The sequence below is a fragment of the Miscanthus floridulus genome, chromosome 16, assembly GCF_019320115.1.
Source record: "Miscanthus floridulus cultivar M001 chromosome 16, ASM1932011v1, whole genome shotgun sequence".
Lineage (NCBI taxonomy): Eukaryota > Viridiplantae > Streptophyta > Magnoliopsida > Poales > Poaceae > Miscanthus > Miscanthus floridulus.
Window position 1 is genome coordinate 98,752,072 of NC_089595.1, and position 16,293 is coordinate 98,768,364.

The 16,293-nt window shown below is 43.4% G+C and overlaps 1 protein-coding gene across 1 annotated transcript; it reads left to right on the top strand.

The window, feature by feature from the left end:
• The first annotated feature begins 6,318 nt into the window (after window positions 1-6,318).
• Window positions 6,319-14,721, top strand: LOC136512593 (uncharacterized). The gene is made up of 17 exons (XM_066506555.1): window positions 6,319-6,627; window positions 7,573-7,645; window positions 7,797-7,840; window positions 8,399-8,441; window positions 8,545-8,772; window positions 10,852-10,917; window positions 11,223-11,267; window positions 11,380-11,459; window positions 11,974-12,038; window positions 12,123-12,189; window positions 12,270-12,383; window positions 12,759-12,832; window positions 13,268-13,365; window positions 13,527-13,586; window positions 13,668-13,736; window positions 13,822-13,875; window positions 14,372-14,721. Exons 1-17 carry the CDS (start codon window positions 6,548-6,550, stop codon window positions 14,441-14,443), a joined length of 1,332 nt encoding a protein of 443 aa, XP_066362652.1. The 5' UTR covers window positions 6,319-6,547; the 3' UTR covers window positions 14,444-14,721.
• Window positions 14,722-16,293: the final 1,572 nt, after the last annotated feature.

The following is a 16,293-nucleotide window of genomic DNA, read 5'->3' on the forward strand; positions in this document are numbered from 1 at the left end:
TACATCCCGTATTTCATGTATCCCAGCTACGCAAATGTTTAAGAGTATCTGATGAAGCAGTCCCAACTGGTACACTTGACATTCAAGATACACTTGAGTATAAAGAACATCCTATCAGAATTCTGGGCAGAGATACCAAAGAGACCCGTAGCAAGACTATTCCTATGTGCAAGGTTCAATGAAGTAATCATACTGAGAGAGAAGCAACATGGGAAAAAGAGTCTGACCTCCGGCTACGATATCCCTACCTCTTCGAAGAGTACGTTATGCTTTAATCTCGGGGACGAGATTCTGTTAAGGGGGTAGGACTGTAACAACCCAAAAATCCATACACCTAAAAATACCAACTACAAATTTTTTTCTCAAAACTTCCATGTGATGATGAGTGTCATGTAAAGTAACCCAACCCAGGAGTTGCATTAGAAGTACCCAACCTAAGTCAACACATAAGCATAGCATATCATATGTTGATTATGATTATTTAATTTCTAACAAATAGATGTTGCATACATGTTAACTTAAATTGTGATTTGGATCTTCATTTGCCTTATGTTATGCTTAACAATTCCATTAAAATAATAAACCATAAAATTATTATTAAACAAAATTCCCTAAAACTCTAATGAACAAGTTACCTCAGTTTTAAATTCAAAATCTAAACCAAATTTGAATTCAAACAATGGAAAGGAAATGAAAAACAGAAAGAAAAGAAGAAAGGGAGAAGAAGGCCTCGCAGCCCAGCCGCTCGGCCCAGCCAGCCCAGCGCACGCACGCAGGCCAGCAAGCAGGCCCAGGCTACCACAGCCACCCGTGCGCCCAGCCCCGCCAGCTGCCGCTGCCACTTGGGCCCGCGCGTCAGCCGCGCGCTGTTCACCCGCACGCCCCTCTTCCCTTCGCCGCAGTCGCTGCCAGTGGACCCCGCCCGTCAGCCATCCCCTGCTCATCTTCCCCATGCCGCGCCCAACCGTTAGCCGACCAGAGGCCGACAGCGAGTGCAGAGCAGGCCATGGGGTCACGCCCGAGCCATGGCCTTGCCCTCCCTTGGCGCAGCGCCCACGCCAACGCCATGCCAACCACCCACGCCCCGCGGAGCCGCTCGATGCGCTCGGCGCGATCCTCAGCCATCCGCCGTAGAGCTCGAAGCTCCGGCTATAAGAGCCCCAGCCCCAGAGCCCTAGCGATCGTCCATCACCCACCGCCATTTGGTGGCCATACGCTGCGCACCGGAACCAAGAGAGAGGAGGGAGAAGGGGAAGGAAGGAGAGGAAGAAAGCGCCGAAGCCGCCGCGGAGGAGGAGGTTGTCGGAGCCGAAGACGACGCCGGCGCTTCGTCACCGACGTGGTTCTGCATGGCACTGCACGGCCACACCAGAGCTACATGGCCTCGCATCGACACGGCATCGCCATCTAGTCTTCCACACCACCCACGGTGAACTTTTTCCCCTCTTCCGGTCTCTCTCTGCCGCCGGACCTCATCGTCGGCCATGGCGCTCCACGCCTAGAGCGCGTAGGCCAGTGCCTTGCCTTAGCCACTCGGAACGCACGCACCCTCGCACACGTCAGTAACACACCGTGACCACCCCACCAGAGCCCGTAGCGCACCAGCGCGCGCATCGCCGTCGGCACCGTGTCACCATGGCTGCTGGAGCCCCTAACGGCCACCTAGGAGACCGAAGCCCTGCTTGAGCTCTGGACGCCTTCGTCGTGCACCCACAGAACCAGAGAAGCCCCATCTGCCCAGCACTAGCCACCGGGGAGCCGGCGTGCGCGACCTCGCCACCGGCAAGCACTGCCGAGCCGCCGCTCGCCATGGCCAGCACCTTGGGGAGCTCTGGTCGCCACCATGACCCCGCAGACGCAGTCGTCGTGGCCCGGGGAAGCTTTTCCCCACACCAATCGAACACTAGCGCCACCACAAGGGCTCACAGCAAGATCGCCGCCGGCAGGAGCACCACCATGGGAAAAACAGGGGAACACCCCCCCTCGCCGGCCACCTACGCGTGCACCCGGAGTACCTGGACCATGCCTGGGAGGCGACGGGTGGACTCGGTCCACCATAGACCAGTCTGTGGTCCATGGACCAGCATCACTTGGTCCACTATAGACCGCAGCCATGGACCACAACCCAATAAGAGCCCACGGCCGTGACGTGGCAGCGTCACAGCGTGCCACGTGTTTAGCCCGGCCCGGCCCAGACCGGCCCAACCCGAAGTCCAACCGGCCTAGTTCGGACCTAGCCCGTATTGACCGTTGACTGGTCAACGCTGACCATTGACCTAGCCCCACCTGTCAGTGACACGGACGCCCTGGACCCACACGTCAGATGCTGACATTATGATGACGTCACGTGGACCCACATGTCAGGAGCCAGCACAGCCAAGGTGACGTCATGCTGACGTCATGCTGACATCAGCTGCTGACGTCAGCAGACTAGGCCCACATGTCAGTGATCGTGACTGTTGACCATTGACCGTTGACTCATCGTTGACTGACGTTGACTTTGACCGGACCCACCTGTCAGTGACCCAATAGCCTTTGGCCCCACCTGTCGGTGTGGACGACGTTGATGACGTCATGCTGACGTCAGCTGGGCCCCACCTGTCAGCTCGGAACCGTGGTGCTGACATCATGCTGCCATGTGGACCAACCACAGCATGACACGTGTCAACCCAGGATTAATTCAACCTTTTTGTATTTTCAGAAATAGATTTAAACTTTGGAAATTCATAACTAATTCATATGACCTCAGAAAAATACGAAACTAGGACCAAAATTCATCTAAAATCAAGCTCTACGCAATGAACCCATGTTTGAGTGCATTTGGCTCTTTTGAATTTTCATTGCTTCTTTGTGCTATTCTATAGACGTCACTAACGTGACTATATTACGATCGTTTGCAGACTCGGAGGAGAAACAGACAGACGAGGATCGTGAGTACCGTGAGGAGTACAGAGACGACTACACTGAAGGTGCCACATCCCACCCAATCTTGTAGCACCTATTACGCATGGCTAATATAGAACTGCTATTGCTTTACTTTACTGTTGTAATCATACTATGATAGGACTTGCATGGTAGTATGCTTGCTTGAAAGCCTTTACCTTGGCGCAACCTTACCCCTGCATACCCTGCTATTAGGCTAGACACACGCTTACTGCTATACATTTCATTACTCATACTTCTACTACGCTTATACTACGTGCGTGGTGGATACTAGTATTATCTAGACCATGGGGAGAGTGCTGCGTGTGTGACTTGGGTGTGTGGAGGGTGAGGGTTGTGTCGACCAAGTTGGAGTATACGACGAGCCTGGGGCAAGTCTTGCTATGGGATGCTACCTAGGCACCCCTGGAAATGGATACCTGTGGTGGGTAAATGGTACCTGAGGTGGACCTAGGTGTGAACCTGTGACGGGTGGAGCTTGAGATGGAGGTGCTGTGGTGGCACGGTAAATGGAAACCCTGATGGAGACATTCTGGCTTGGTCATCTCTAAGGACTTACTAGTACTCAGATTCACCGGGAAGCCTTACGTACCACTCGCCCTATATGGTGCGGGACGGCTGGACTACTTGGTAGGATATTGCCACTACTGCTAGGTTGATAGCGGACAGTGTAAGGAGGTACGGGGCGTGGAGGATTTCCCCCCACACCCTTCCGAGACTTCATGGAGACCTTGTGGACCCGGCTCATGACTCACAGTTTCAGCCACCCCAGACTAGACTTGGGGTGAACCAGGGCTGAATGGTAGAGTGACATTATCCTAGGCTAGCAAGCGGCCGGAATCAGCCTAGTTGACGACGGTCAGCAAGGAAAGCGGATCTTGTGGTTATGTAAAACCTCTGTAGAGTGTATGGTTGATCGATCGATACATGTGCCGACTTGTCGGCTATGGACCTTTCCTAGGTTTCGTTTAAACTAGATAGTGAGATGAGTCCTTCTCTTTCTTCCCCCGTGAGAGAGTGTCGGTCGTAGCCAGGGGCTATGGGCCTTGAGACAGTGCCGAGAGGGAGTTGGCCTGTCGACTGAGCGATAGTATGGTACGGTGTTGATGGAGTTGGTGGTATGTCGATCCCGGGATCAAAACCTGGCTTGGAAAAGGGAATGGAGTGGAATGTGTGTGGGAATGGTGTTAAAACTTGGCAAAATATTATTGTTTACTGATATGCTAATGCATAGGAAACCCCAGCCTTATAGGTTCACTTTGCTTATACCCAACTTGCATCCAAATTCCATAAAGCAATGCTCATAGGGTTGGGAGTGGCCAGTACAAATCGTACTGATAAATTTTGGCACACAGGTTCTGCTGAGGAGTATAGCTCCGAGGAGTTTGATAGATGAGGGGTTCGTGCCTACGCTCGAGTTTGGCGATCTTATCTTCAAGCTGTTCTGAATGAATGCTACTATTGATTCCGCTAATGCGGCGATGTATTAAATTATGTAATTCCGCACTATTTGTACTCTGATATTATCGTTGTATGGATGTGATATTCGACTGGAATTTGGGTAATATGATCTACAACGATCTTATTACACTTCGACGCTATGGATTTCCCTTCACGGAAATTGGGGTCGTTTCAAGTATTGTCTTAGGAGACGACTCTCCTTGTTGTCTTCGGATCAAACACTAGGATTAGGCGGGATATCCCATCTTGAATCGTCCCGTTCTTAGAACCAAACACTACCTAAATGAGCATTGTCCATATCATTAAAGAATAGTACTCCCTCCAATCCAAATTTTAAGTCGTTCTAGTTTTCCTAAATGTAGGTTTTGCCACACACCTAGATATATATTTTGTTTAGATACATATTAAATGCTACTATATATCTAGAAAAGTTAGAATGTGTTACAATATGTCTATATACATAGTAAATGCCACTCCTTCCATCTCAAATATGTCTAGAAAAATCAAAATGTCTTATAATTTAAAACAAAGAGAATATGTATAAAAAAGCTAGAATAACTTAAAATTTAAAACGGATGGAGTACTTCATAATTTACCTTTTTCTGATGACGTGGTAGACAAATGCAAATGCCCAATGTGCTAGATTACGTAATACTAAGCTTGTAAAAAATCCACTCCAAAACATTTGGTTTCAGGCTTCACTCGACTCCAGAGACGTGACCTCCACTCGTCGCTGAGCCCGCGCCGCCGCATGCCTTCCTATCTCTCCATCGCCACTTACCACTCGACGCGGTGTGGTCCACGACAACTGCTCCGCGCGCGACGTCCTCCACTGTTATCAGCCGCTCGCTTGCTGCATTCTCACTCTCAACTGCACCCGAACGCTGCTTGCTGGCTATCCCAGTTTTCCACTAGGTAGGTTGTGGCCACCGGCGATGCCGTGTTTCAAGTGTTTTAGGTGTTTCAGACGTATGTTTTAAGTGTTTCATCTGAATGTTGCATATGTTGCAACAAATATATACGCATGTTGCAAGCGTATGTTAAATTTTACGAGCATATGTTTCAAGTGTTGCAAGTGTATCGGACGTAAGTATTTGTATTTGGATGTTGCAAAAAGTATATCTGATATTGTATATCATGCTTGTTGCAAACGTATGTTTCGAGTGTCTCATGTGTTCCATATGTATGTTACAAGTGTTTGATTTGGATGTGCAAAAGATTTGGATGTTGCATATGTTTGCAATGGCTTTCAAGTGTTTCAAATATACGTTGCATGTGTTTTAGCTGTTTTGAACATATGTTGCAAGTGTTTCATCTGGATGATGCAGAATCTGGTGTTGCACATATTGCAATAGGACCCACCTGCCGTAGTCGCTTGGACGCTGCCGAGTGAGCGCAGATGGTCCCCGTGTGCATACGTGTGGTAAGCGAAGAGGGTGTGAGCGGTCCCCACGTGCGGTCAGGCCACACGAGCGGGGTGAATTGTCTGGGTGACGTGGGCCCCTGCGTGGGCGCGCGAAACGAAGCAGGCACGAGAAACAGGGTGCACGCGCGGATGTTCAGACGGCCGGATGCTAGCAATCTCTACTTAAATATACGATATGTATGTCTTGTTCGCTTGGGCCTTGTTTAGATTGCAAATTTTTGCAATCTGGACACTGTAGCATGTTTCGTTTGTATTTGACAAACTTTGTCCGATTATGGACTAACTAGGCTCAAAAGATTCGTCTCGTGATTTACAACTAAACTGTGCAATTAGTTATTTTTTACCTACATTTAATGCTCCATACATACGTCCAAAAATTGATGTGATGGAGAAAAAGTGAAAAAACTTGAAATTTTGAGACAATCTAAACAAGGCCTTGAACTTATTATCAGTAATAATATAATATTTTTCTCTCGCAGCAATTTCTCTCGCAGCAAATCAGCCTACTTATCAACCGATAGCAAGGCCGGAGTGGCGGACCCTGACGCATCCGCGTGAGTATTGCACGTGACATGGCCTCTAAACTGTCAGCTACCGAGGGAACAAAAATATAAAGCAACTAATGATGGTCTATCACCTGCAAGTGCCATTCAATTTGGGAGCCACCGATTATTAACCCATCCAGAAAAACAGTCCACCTCGCCGCCGCCGGAGAAGATGGGTGAGCGGCGGTACACCGAGCAGGAGGAGGCCCTCGAGATCAAGTCCCTCCGCCGCATCATCGCCGCCTACGCCAAGTACGCGCACCCATCCCGCCTACTCTTCTACCCTGGCGAATTAGCCCCCATTCATTCCTACGGCGTCACCGCCGCCGCAGTTGATTTGAAGTGCATAAACGGCGGAACTCGGTGCTACAAGCGTTTCCGCGTGCTAGTCCAGACCCTGGGAGGCTGGGACGATGGCTTGATGGGCTGGCCTGGAGTTTGGAGCGGAGGATAGTGTGCTCTGATGCTGAAGCAGTGGTAGGGTTCGTGGGCGCTCTCCGGTTCGAGAGAGTGAGATGACTAACAGGAGTCGATTGGGTGGTGGCAGGGATTCCGCTGCGCTGATTGCTTTCTGGTTTTCTCTAGAGAGTAAGGCACTTTGCTGTTCCCGAATAACACAGCACCATGCGACCCCCCACTCATAGATAGAGAGAATCAGGGTTACTGGTAGTGGTGCTAGACCTGGTGAACTTTCTGTTAGTTTTCCTTAGCCTGTTACACTCATCTTACAAGGGACATGGAGAGAAGATTCACTGGATACATGCAAGTAACATGGGGTTTTCTAGCACTGTGCTGGCTTTTGGTGGTGGTTGATTAGGAATGCAAGTGGGTAAGTGGGTTCGAGCAGCCTGCTTAAAATGGTCGATTTGTTGTTTTGCGGACTACATTTGCATCCCTACATGTTGATTGATGCCATCAGGGGGTGCATTTGATGGCAGCATGGTAAATTGCCTACGTTAAGCATTTTGGACATAGTTGACCAATCTAGCATCCTTAAAATGTTCAGTGGAGGTCATCTGTAGTTTCTCGTCAGCTGTTGGCTGGTTTAGAAGTTTTGTCTATATATGCAACATAAGAGAGCTAATCAACTGTTGATTTTTATTCAGAGAATTAAGTGATATTGAACAATATACCTGAGAAAATTCTGGCTCCACCCTTTTATACTGATTGAAAACATTTGTTTTGGTGTTGTGGTAGCTATCAAGACGCCGCAGAAAGGGATGTCAAGAGATATGAGCGGTCATTCAAAATGCTTCCTCCTGCGCACAAGGTTTATATAATTATATATTCATAGTCATAGTCATCACATGTTTTGTTTATTTTTATCCCTGTTGTTCCTCTTTCTCATCTAGACTTCATTTTGGTTTATATAGATCACCTAATGCAATATGCTCTCCCACATTTATGCGTTTTCTGTGTAGGAACTTCTTTTCCACCTTGGTCTGAAGTACCAAAGACTGAGATGGTAAGTAACATTCTGTGCTTCATGCTTGTAATCATCTACTCCTCTGTTTCAAATTGTAAGTCGTTTTGGTTTTGTCCTAAGCCAAACTTGTTTAACTTTGATGAAGTTTATAGAAAAATATATTAACAACTACAATATCAAATACTAAAATATATTTCATGGTGTATCTAATGAATCTTGTTTGATGTGGTAGATGTTTGTTCATTGTTTCTGTGAACTTGGCCAAAACTAAAACGACTTACAATTTGGAACGGAGGGAGTAGTGCTGATAAATAGTTCTCTTGCTTTGTATTTGAGATTTTCTGATGTGCTCTAGCTTCACGAACCATGACTCTTTATTTAAACATTCTAAAAAAAGAGCCAATGCTTTTTTATGATTAATTCTCTACATGTTTCTTGATTAACTTGTCTTTGGTTTGATGCTGCTGTACATCTTAGATGTGCTTAAGCTATGTGCTTTAGATGGATACAATAATGTTAATGCATGTATTCATTGTATAAAAAAAGGCCCTCATGCTTACTGCTGATAGGTTTATTTGACACATTATTACTTGACAGGTGTATATCCATGAATGCATCTTTTATCATGAACATGCTTGAGGTATGATCTTTTGAGACTGTTTATTTGGTGATAGCTGCAATGCATATCTTGTGTCAAAAACTGCAATGCACATGATTGTATTATTTAAAATGAAAAATTGCAGGCATTTGAACCCCCCTTTGACATGAGTCAGTATGTAGATGCTGATGTTCATGCTGATCCATCGAACTTGCATGACCATAGTCATATGGGTTGCACTCATTCCAGCGAGAGGGGTGATTGCTCTATAATTTCTATCTCCAGAAGCAATTTGTCATTGGATGAGCAGCATGATAGTCCCAAAGAAGATACCAAGACACATAAATCTTCAAGAGAAACTGATAATAAGAAGGTATGACCTATCTGAATCCTTCTTCCTGGGAAGTTTGGAAGCACCGGAATTCTTGTGTATTTGAAGGAACTTTGCCTAGTATCCATGCACTCCTTCAGACCATAGGAGATGAGTGCAGTTTATGGTGCATGGCTGGAGCATCAAAGCTCAGTGAATTACTCGCAAGATTGTTGGTCTAGGTTGTCTTAATATCTACAGTAGCTTGTTTGATCAGGTCCTGGTCATGTATATAACCACTCCCACCCCTTCCTTTATCGGTTAGGGGTGGGTGTGTGGTTTTTATTTTTTCGGCTTGCTGGGTTTCTTTCTAAATCCAGCATGTCTTGTATATCCTATCTTAATTAAATGACACTCAGATCTCCTGCGTAGTTCGAGAAAAAAAATATATTGTTGCTTTCATGCAGAAACATCTTGTAGATCATTTCACTGGTCATATGCTGTTGAAGATTTCATCATGTTGCACGTAGAGTTTGATTGATTGAATATAAACATCGAACAGGCTGGGGAGATCTTATGGCAGGCTGCTCCCAGCCTGTGGGCAACATGGGGATGTCTCAAGGTGCAGACATTGCATGTAATGGTGATAAAGAGAGTGCAGCAGCTTATTGCCAGGATAAAGATGTCTCTGCATCTTCTGCTATTGAAAATGCAAGTTATTGCAATAATTCACAATCGCATAATGCAGAATATTACTTTGGAATCATACTTGATTTTGTTATCATGAATCTCGAGGAGTAAGGCATGGATATGGCATACTTCCTAAATGGGAACTACTACTTCACGGAGAATTAAAATTGCATATTCACATTTCTAGATTTAAAATTGCACTAAATAATCAATTGTGCTAAGATATCTGCACAGAACTAAATGCTCATCCTGATATATTCTGGGGACTTCTTTTTTCTGAAGAGGACCACATCGTCGGCATATAGAGAAACCTGTTGACTAGAACCACAAGATTGGAGAGGCTGCAGCAGTCTAATATCACTTGCGTTATTTATCAAGGCATTTAGAATAGCCATGACAATAGTACAGAGCATTCGGGACAAAGGATCCCCTTGTCGCACCCCTTGTCACAGCTCTGTTTGACGCTGAATAAACTTGCCTGGTACACCATTCACCAAAGCTTGTTGTGGAGGATCTCAGAAGATTGAAGGTCCAATCTACAGTTCTACACCATGGAAATTTGAAACCCTATTTCAATTGGTCTAATCTACTCTTAATAAGATCTTTCTTTTTTTTGCTCTCTCTCTCTCTCTGTATACAAGTTGAGTTTTGAAGTTAAATTTGGTGAGGTGATAGTGGACATCATAATAAAAACACATTGTGAAATTTTTTATCATTTTTTATAGATCAGGGCATCTTGTTAGCAAATAATGCAAATAAAGATCGAACACGAGACACAGATTTTTACATGGTATAAAACCTTGTGGGAAAAAACCACGGGTGCCAACCGGCGATCTTCACTATAGTAAGAGTTTACAAAACGCAGGGAATACAATGAGTCGTCAGCTCTTCCTATACGGCTTACAAGATGTATTTATAGGATGGACTAACTGCAGTCAAATATGGAAACAAATCCGCTAAACCGTGGGTGCTCCAGGCGTCCCCGCAAGACTCATGTTAGAATTCGGATCATATTCCAACACATCTAATACGAAGTCTTAACTTAAAACTCAACTTGTACATGGAGAAACAAAATCTTATTAAGGGGTCGATTAGGTCTTGAAATAGTTGGGAGAGCAAGTCGTACCAAAGGTTAGTTTAAGGAGTTATTATCTGGACACTTTTTTTGGGAGGGGGGGGGGGGGGGGGGGGGGGGGGCAATTTGGACTTTTTCCTTCCATAAAAGCCTAAAAGTTTCAGCTAGTACCAAACTAATCCAAAGTTTGGTACAGGATATCACACATCTTTTTGCAAACTATTTTTGGCGTATCGAGCACTGACATTTTTCTGTGCATTGGGCACTGATTCAGTGATTCCTTTTTTTGTATATCCTTCTGGTACCTTTTGGCTTCTGCTTGCATATAATTATGTTCAAATATCTGTGGAATATTGATCCCTGTTTCATTGTTTTAGGTAACACCGCGGCACTGCACAGCTTCATTGCTCAAGTTGAGTGTTCCTCCAATTGATGTTGACAAGGTAAGGACTATTCTGATTCAATCGATTTGCAGATGGAGGGATAATATAATGCTATAAGTGGAAGTTAGCGAGCGAATGGTATATTGGTTGACCACCAAAGAAGCATGTGATGTTGCTGCTTTTCGTTTGTGTTGATTTCTATCTTTATGCCCATGAAAATTTAATTGCTGAAAACTTTCTATTTGATTTCTGTGTGTGAACTTGATGGTTTGCCTGCAAATGCAATTACTCAGCAGTTTGCATTCTTTGTTGGCGTTTTCCATCCTTTGCTGCTTGTATCAGTCATCTTGTTCTGATTTATGCAGGTAAGATGCATAGTAAGAAATATTGTGAGAGATTGGGGCGAGGAGGTAATTTTCTGTTCTCTACTGTGAATTGGCTTGAATCAGAGTTTCAGTTAGTGTATCTGTATGAATACAGTGTTGAAACGTACTGCTGTTTTTATTATTTGTACTGTTCCAGGGTCAAAAGGAACGTGATGAGTGCTATAAGCCCATCCTCGAGGAGCTTAATCGTCTTTTTCCTAACCGGAGCGATCAGAGGTAAACCTTGCCCATGTCTTGTCAATTCAATAAGACTTAATGGGACTGATCTTTCAACAGTAAATACTGACAGTGGCATATTTTTTGGCTTTTTTTGTGTGTGTTTGTGTTCACTAGTGTGCTTGCATGGATCTTGCATCCATGTATGTATGCATTGCTGTTCCCTTTTACCTGTGGGTGTGCTTGTGTGTGTATGTGGGTGGGCATCAGCAATCATAAAGAAGCTGTGTTTAACTCTAATCAGGGCCAAGAACTATGTGAGGTTGCAATTTTGTTCTTATCAAATTTGTTACTTAAATCTAAGCTCTAAGAATATATTTTGGTGGAAAACTCTTCTCGCTGATTTTTATTGTCTTCATAGGCATCTTATTATGTAGCATATCACTTATACTTATACCTGCTGCTAGCTGTCGATGATATTATTGCAAGCATCTCAACATAGGAAATAATATAGAAGATACTTTGGTATTCACTTTTGCTCTTGCATTATTGATTTGTTTCTCAAACTTCATAGGCCTCCTTCATGTCTTGTCCCTGGTGCTGGGCTTGGGAGATTGGCTCTTGAGATATCTTCTCTGGGTACTGTAATAAAATTCTTGATCTAAATCTAGCTAATATCATTTATTTCTTGATGCTATATATATATTTTTTAACCCTGGGCAGGTTTTGTAAGCCAAGGGAATGAATTCTCATATTACATGCTGATCTGTTCAAATTTCATCTTGAACCAGTATGTCAATCTATCAAATATAAGCTACGAACCAAGCTAGTTATTCTTCGTAATGCTAATGATATCACTATTTTTATCAGCACTCAAGAGGCTAATGAATGGACCATATATCCTTGGATACACAGCAACTGCAATTCTCTTTCAGACAACGATCAACTTCGTCCTGTTTCATTTCCTGATATTCATCCCTCAAGGTGCCTATTATAGTATTATCCCATGTTTTGTTATCAGTGTCAGTACCCCTTCACTATGATGTGTTTCCTACTTTTCCTACAAAAGTGTGACCTTTGGATTGAAATACTTAAATTTAGTAGTCAAACGTCCTTTTGCATTTTGAATGTATAATGTAAAATTCATTTTATTCTGGAGTTTGGGTCTAACGCTTGGGTTTGTTAAGTCATTTAGCATTATATGCAGGTATAAAAACTGAATATTTGCTTGCACTGGATGTTTAGTCACACTTCTTTCAAAAAAGAGATACATTCAGTTTTTATCTTTTCTTTGGTTTGGCTGTGCCACACTCAGCTGTAAGCTCACTTATTTCTGAATCTTTTTTTCCCTATCAACAGTGCAGGTATCACAGAAGGATTTTCAATGTGTGCTGGGGACTTTGTAGAGGTCTACAGTGAGGAAAGCCAAGAATGTAAGATGACTCACTGGGCCAATTCTTTATAAGAATATAGATAGTTCACAGGGCAGGAATCCAACTTAAAAAAAAAAAACTCACTGTTCTAGGGTAAGCTGACCTTTTCTGGATGTATCTGTTATGTCCACTATTTGTCTTATCTTCTTCAAGGAGTACTCAATTTGTTTGCACAAATCGTGAGAGCATGATACAATCATCTGAAAAGAAATAATCTAACATTCTTCTAAATGGAGGAGTATGTCTCAGAAGTCAGAATCAGTAACACTACTGCCTGCTTTGATCCTTTGCTACAGTTTTACACCTAATTCCAGGCTGAAGTTTGATGTTTGCACCTTTTATTTCTTACTCCTGTCTTGTCACATTTAGGCTTCAGACATGTATGGTGGAGCAATGCATTTTTAACATTCTTTGCAATACTACCTGTTGTTCCAGCTGCATGGGATGCTGTTGTAACTTGCTTCTTCCTGGATACGGCACACAATATTGTTGAATATATCGAGATCATATCAAAAGTTCTGAAGGATGGTGGGGTGAGTTTTCATGCTACAAACTGATTCTTCATGAGAATCATCACTAACTATTTTATTTTTTGTGATCCAATTTATAGGGAAGTTCATAATTACGTACATGCTGTTTCTTTACCAGTATTAAAACTGTTCTTCCTCTTAACTGTGTTAATTTCAATGAACAGGTCTGGATTAACTTGGGTCCCCTTCTGTATCACTTTGCTGATTCATATGGGCCAGATGATGTAATGATCTAACTCCCATTATTTACATTGAGGTGTTGTATCTTTACTTTGAAGTTACATAATTTATCTCCTTGAACTCAGGATATGTCTATCGAATTAAGTTTGGAAGATGTGAAAAAGGTCGCTTACCATTATGGATTTACAATGGAGGTGAGGGTTTCTGCATCAAATATATTTTGGGTTTTTGGGTGAAAGGGTGTTGTTGTCATGGTGTACTTTGATATGTGATTTGCAGGTGGAGAAAATGATAGAAACTACTTACACTTCAAACATGAAAGCAATGATGCAGGTAACCTTCTAATCTTTGAGGTGATGATTGTTCCAATTAAAGGCTTGTTTGGCTGCACACCAATCCACCTCAATCCACATGGGTTTGGAGGCATTGGGGTGTAAAATTAACTAATTATCCACCCAATACCTCTCAACCCATATGGATTGGGATGGATTGGTGTGCAGCCAAACAAACCGTAAGTGTCGCCAAGTAGCTAGGTTGTGGTTTAATTTGTGAGGTCCATTCTATGATTGCTTGCATTGACTTTAACTTCCATTTGATACGATCAATTGGGTACCTTGTAGTTACTGCATACTCAGCTCGACTGGTTGTATATGGGTTGGGTTAGTGCAACTTTTTAAAGTTCAGTTCAGAAAAGTTACGGTTAGAGCTGTGCTGAGTTCTGTTAATTGACATCTGACACGCAGTCCCTGCCAATTTATTGTGAATATCTATGTGCCTTCTTGTGTTTAGTATGATCGCCTGTCTTATTTGTACCTCTATTGAGTTGCAGAATCGGTACCGTGCAGCATTCTGGACAATGAGGAAGGATGCATCTCGGTCAAAAGCTTGTAAGCCCCGTTGAAGTGAAGATCATCCATGGCAGACGATCAATTAGTGCCACCATTATTCACCATTGTATTCGAACTCCACACAGGCCGTGCCAGACTAAGTTACATAGACATATATCAGATGAGCTGCCTGATTCAGAGAATATAATTGGCTTCACATAGGAAATGGGCGATGTTCGTGCTATAGGAGAAAAGGATGAGCAAAAAATAGGAAAGGGTTACAATTTGTGAACCGAACTGTACCATGACTTCTTGAACTCTGAAGGTATTCAAATTATATTATGAACTGTAAGGATGAGCAATAAACTAAACAGCAGTTAAAAGCAATGTAGTAGCAAAAAATTTAAAAAGTTGCACCGGTGCCGGGGATCGAAGCCGGGTCGCCCGCGTGACAGGCGCGAATACTCACCACTATACTACGACGACTTGGATGTCGAGGTTGCCTATCTCTCCAAATTCACTGTATTGACTATTGTCTACCACGAACACGAGCTGCGATTGTCGCCTACTCCGCCCGACCGCACGTATGCCAGTATGAGTCCGCCCGCTCCACGAGACCACGAGTCCGTCGCTCCCCTCCGCTCTCTGAATAGTCGATTCCGTGCGGAAAAAGTCTACATCATCCCCCGCCTTTCATACTTAGTCTACTTCACCCCCTCAACTATGAAACCGTCTGTTTTACCCCCTGAACTTTCCAAAACCGTCTATTTTACCCCCTGGGTGGTTTTCTGACAGCGGGTTGCTACAGTAACAGCGGAATTGCTACCGTAATGTGGTTTGCTACAGCAACCGATGGTTTGAATTTCTTTTTTATTTATTTATTTTCGGTGAATCTTTGAAAAATCACAGTAAATCATAGAAAAATCATAAAATAAAAAATCTAATTTTGTTGGACTCCATATGAGTAGATCTACACAGTGAATATATAATACGGTATGCTTTAGTATAAAATTTTTACTGTAGCCTTAGATTAATTAGAAAATCTAATTTTGTCTGTAATTAATTGGAATAATTCATAGCTGTAGCTTCTATGGTCCAATTGTGGTGAAATTTTTATGGCACGCTAATTATTGTATGCTTGAACTATAGTAAAAATTTCGTACTCATTGGACTATGTATAACTTAGTTATAGATAAATTCTAATTAATTACAGACAAAATTGGATTTTTCAATTAATCTAAAGCTACAAAAAAAATTTGTACTAAAGCATACCGTATTATATATTCACTGTGTAGATCTACTCATGTAGAGTCCAATAAAATTAGATTTTTCATTTTATGATTTTTCTATGATTTACTGTGATTTTTCAAAGATTCACCGAAAATAAATAAAAAAAGGAAATTCAAAACACCGGATACTGTAGCAAAACACCTTTACTGTAGCAAATCCGCTGTTACTGTAGCAAACCCGCTGTCAGAAAACCGCCAAGGGGTAAGATAGACGGTTTTGGAAAGTTCAGGGAGTAAAACAGACGGTTTCATAGTTGAGGGGGTAAAGTAGACTAAGTATAAAAGGTGAGGGGGTGATGTAGACTTTTTCCATTCCGTGCTCAATGCACTTCTAGCAGAAAACACTTGGCCCAACGCAGGGTGTTAGCTTGAAGTCTTGAACCAAAAGTAGCAGTACACATAGACATGAAAGGGCCAGTGCTTAAACTCCCAACGCCAACTTTCAAAAATAAGTTATGTTTGGAACAAAGGAAATGCTGATTCCTTTTCTCTGGAACCATAGAGCTAGATGCTCGATCCAAACCGGTACTAGAATTTTTTGGTTTCTTGTCCATGTGGATGATCATGCCCCTACTCGCCGCCTTAGCTAGCGGTCGGTGCGATCGTCCACGGCGGCACGGTTGTGTTTGTGTCTT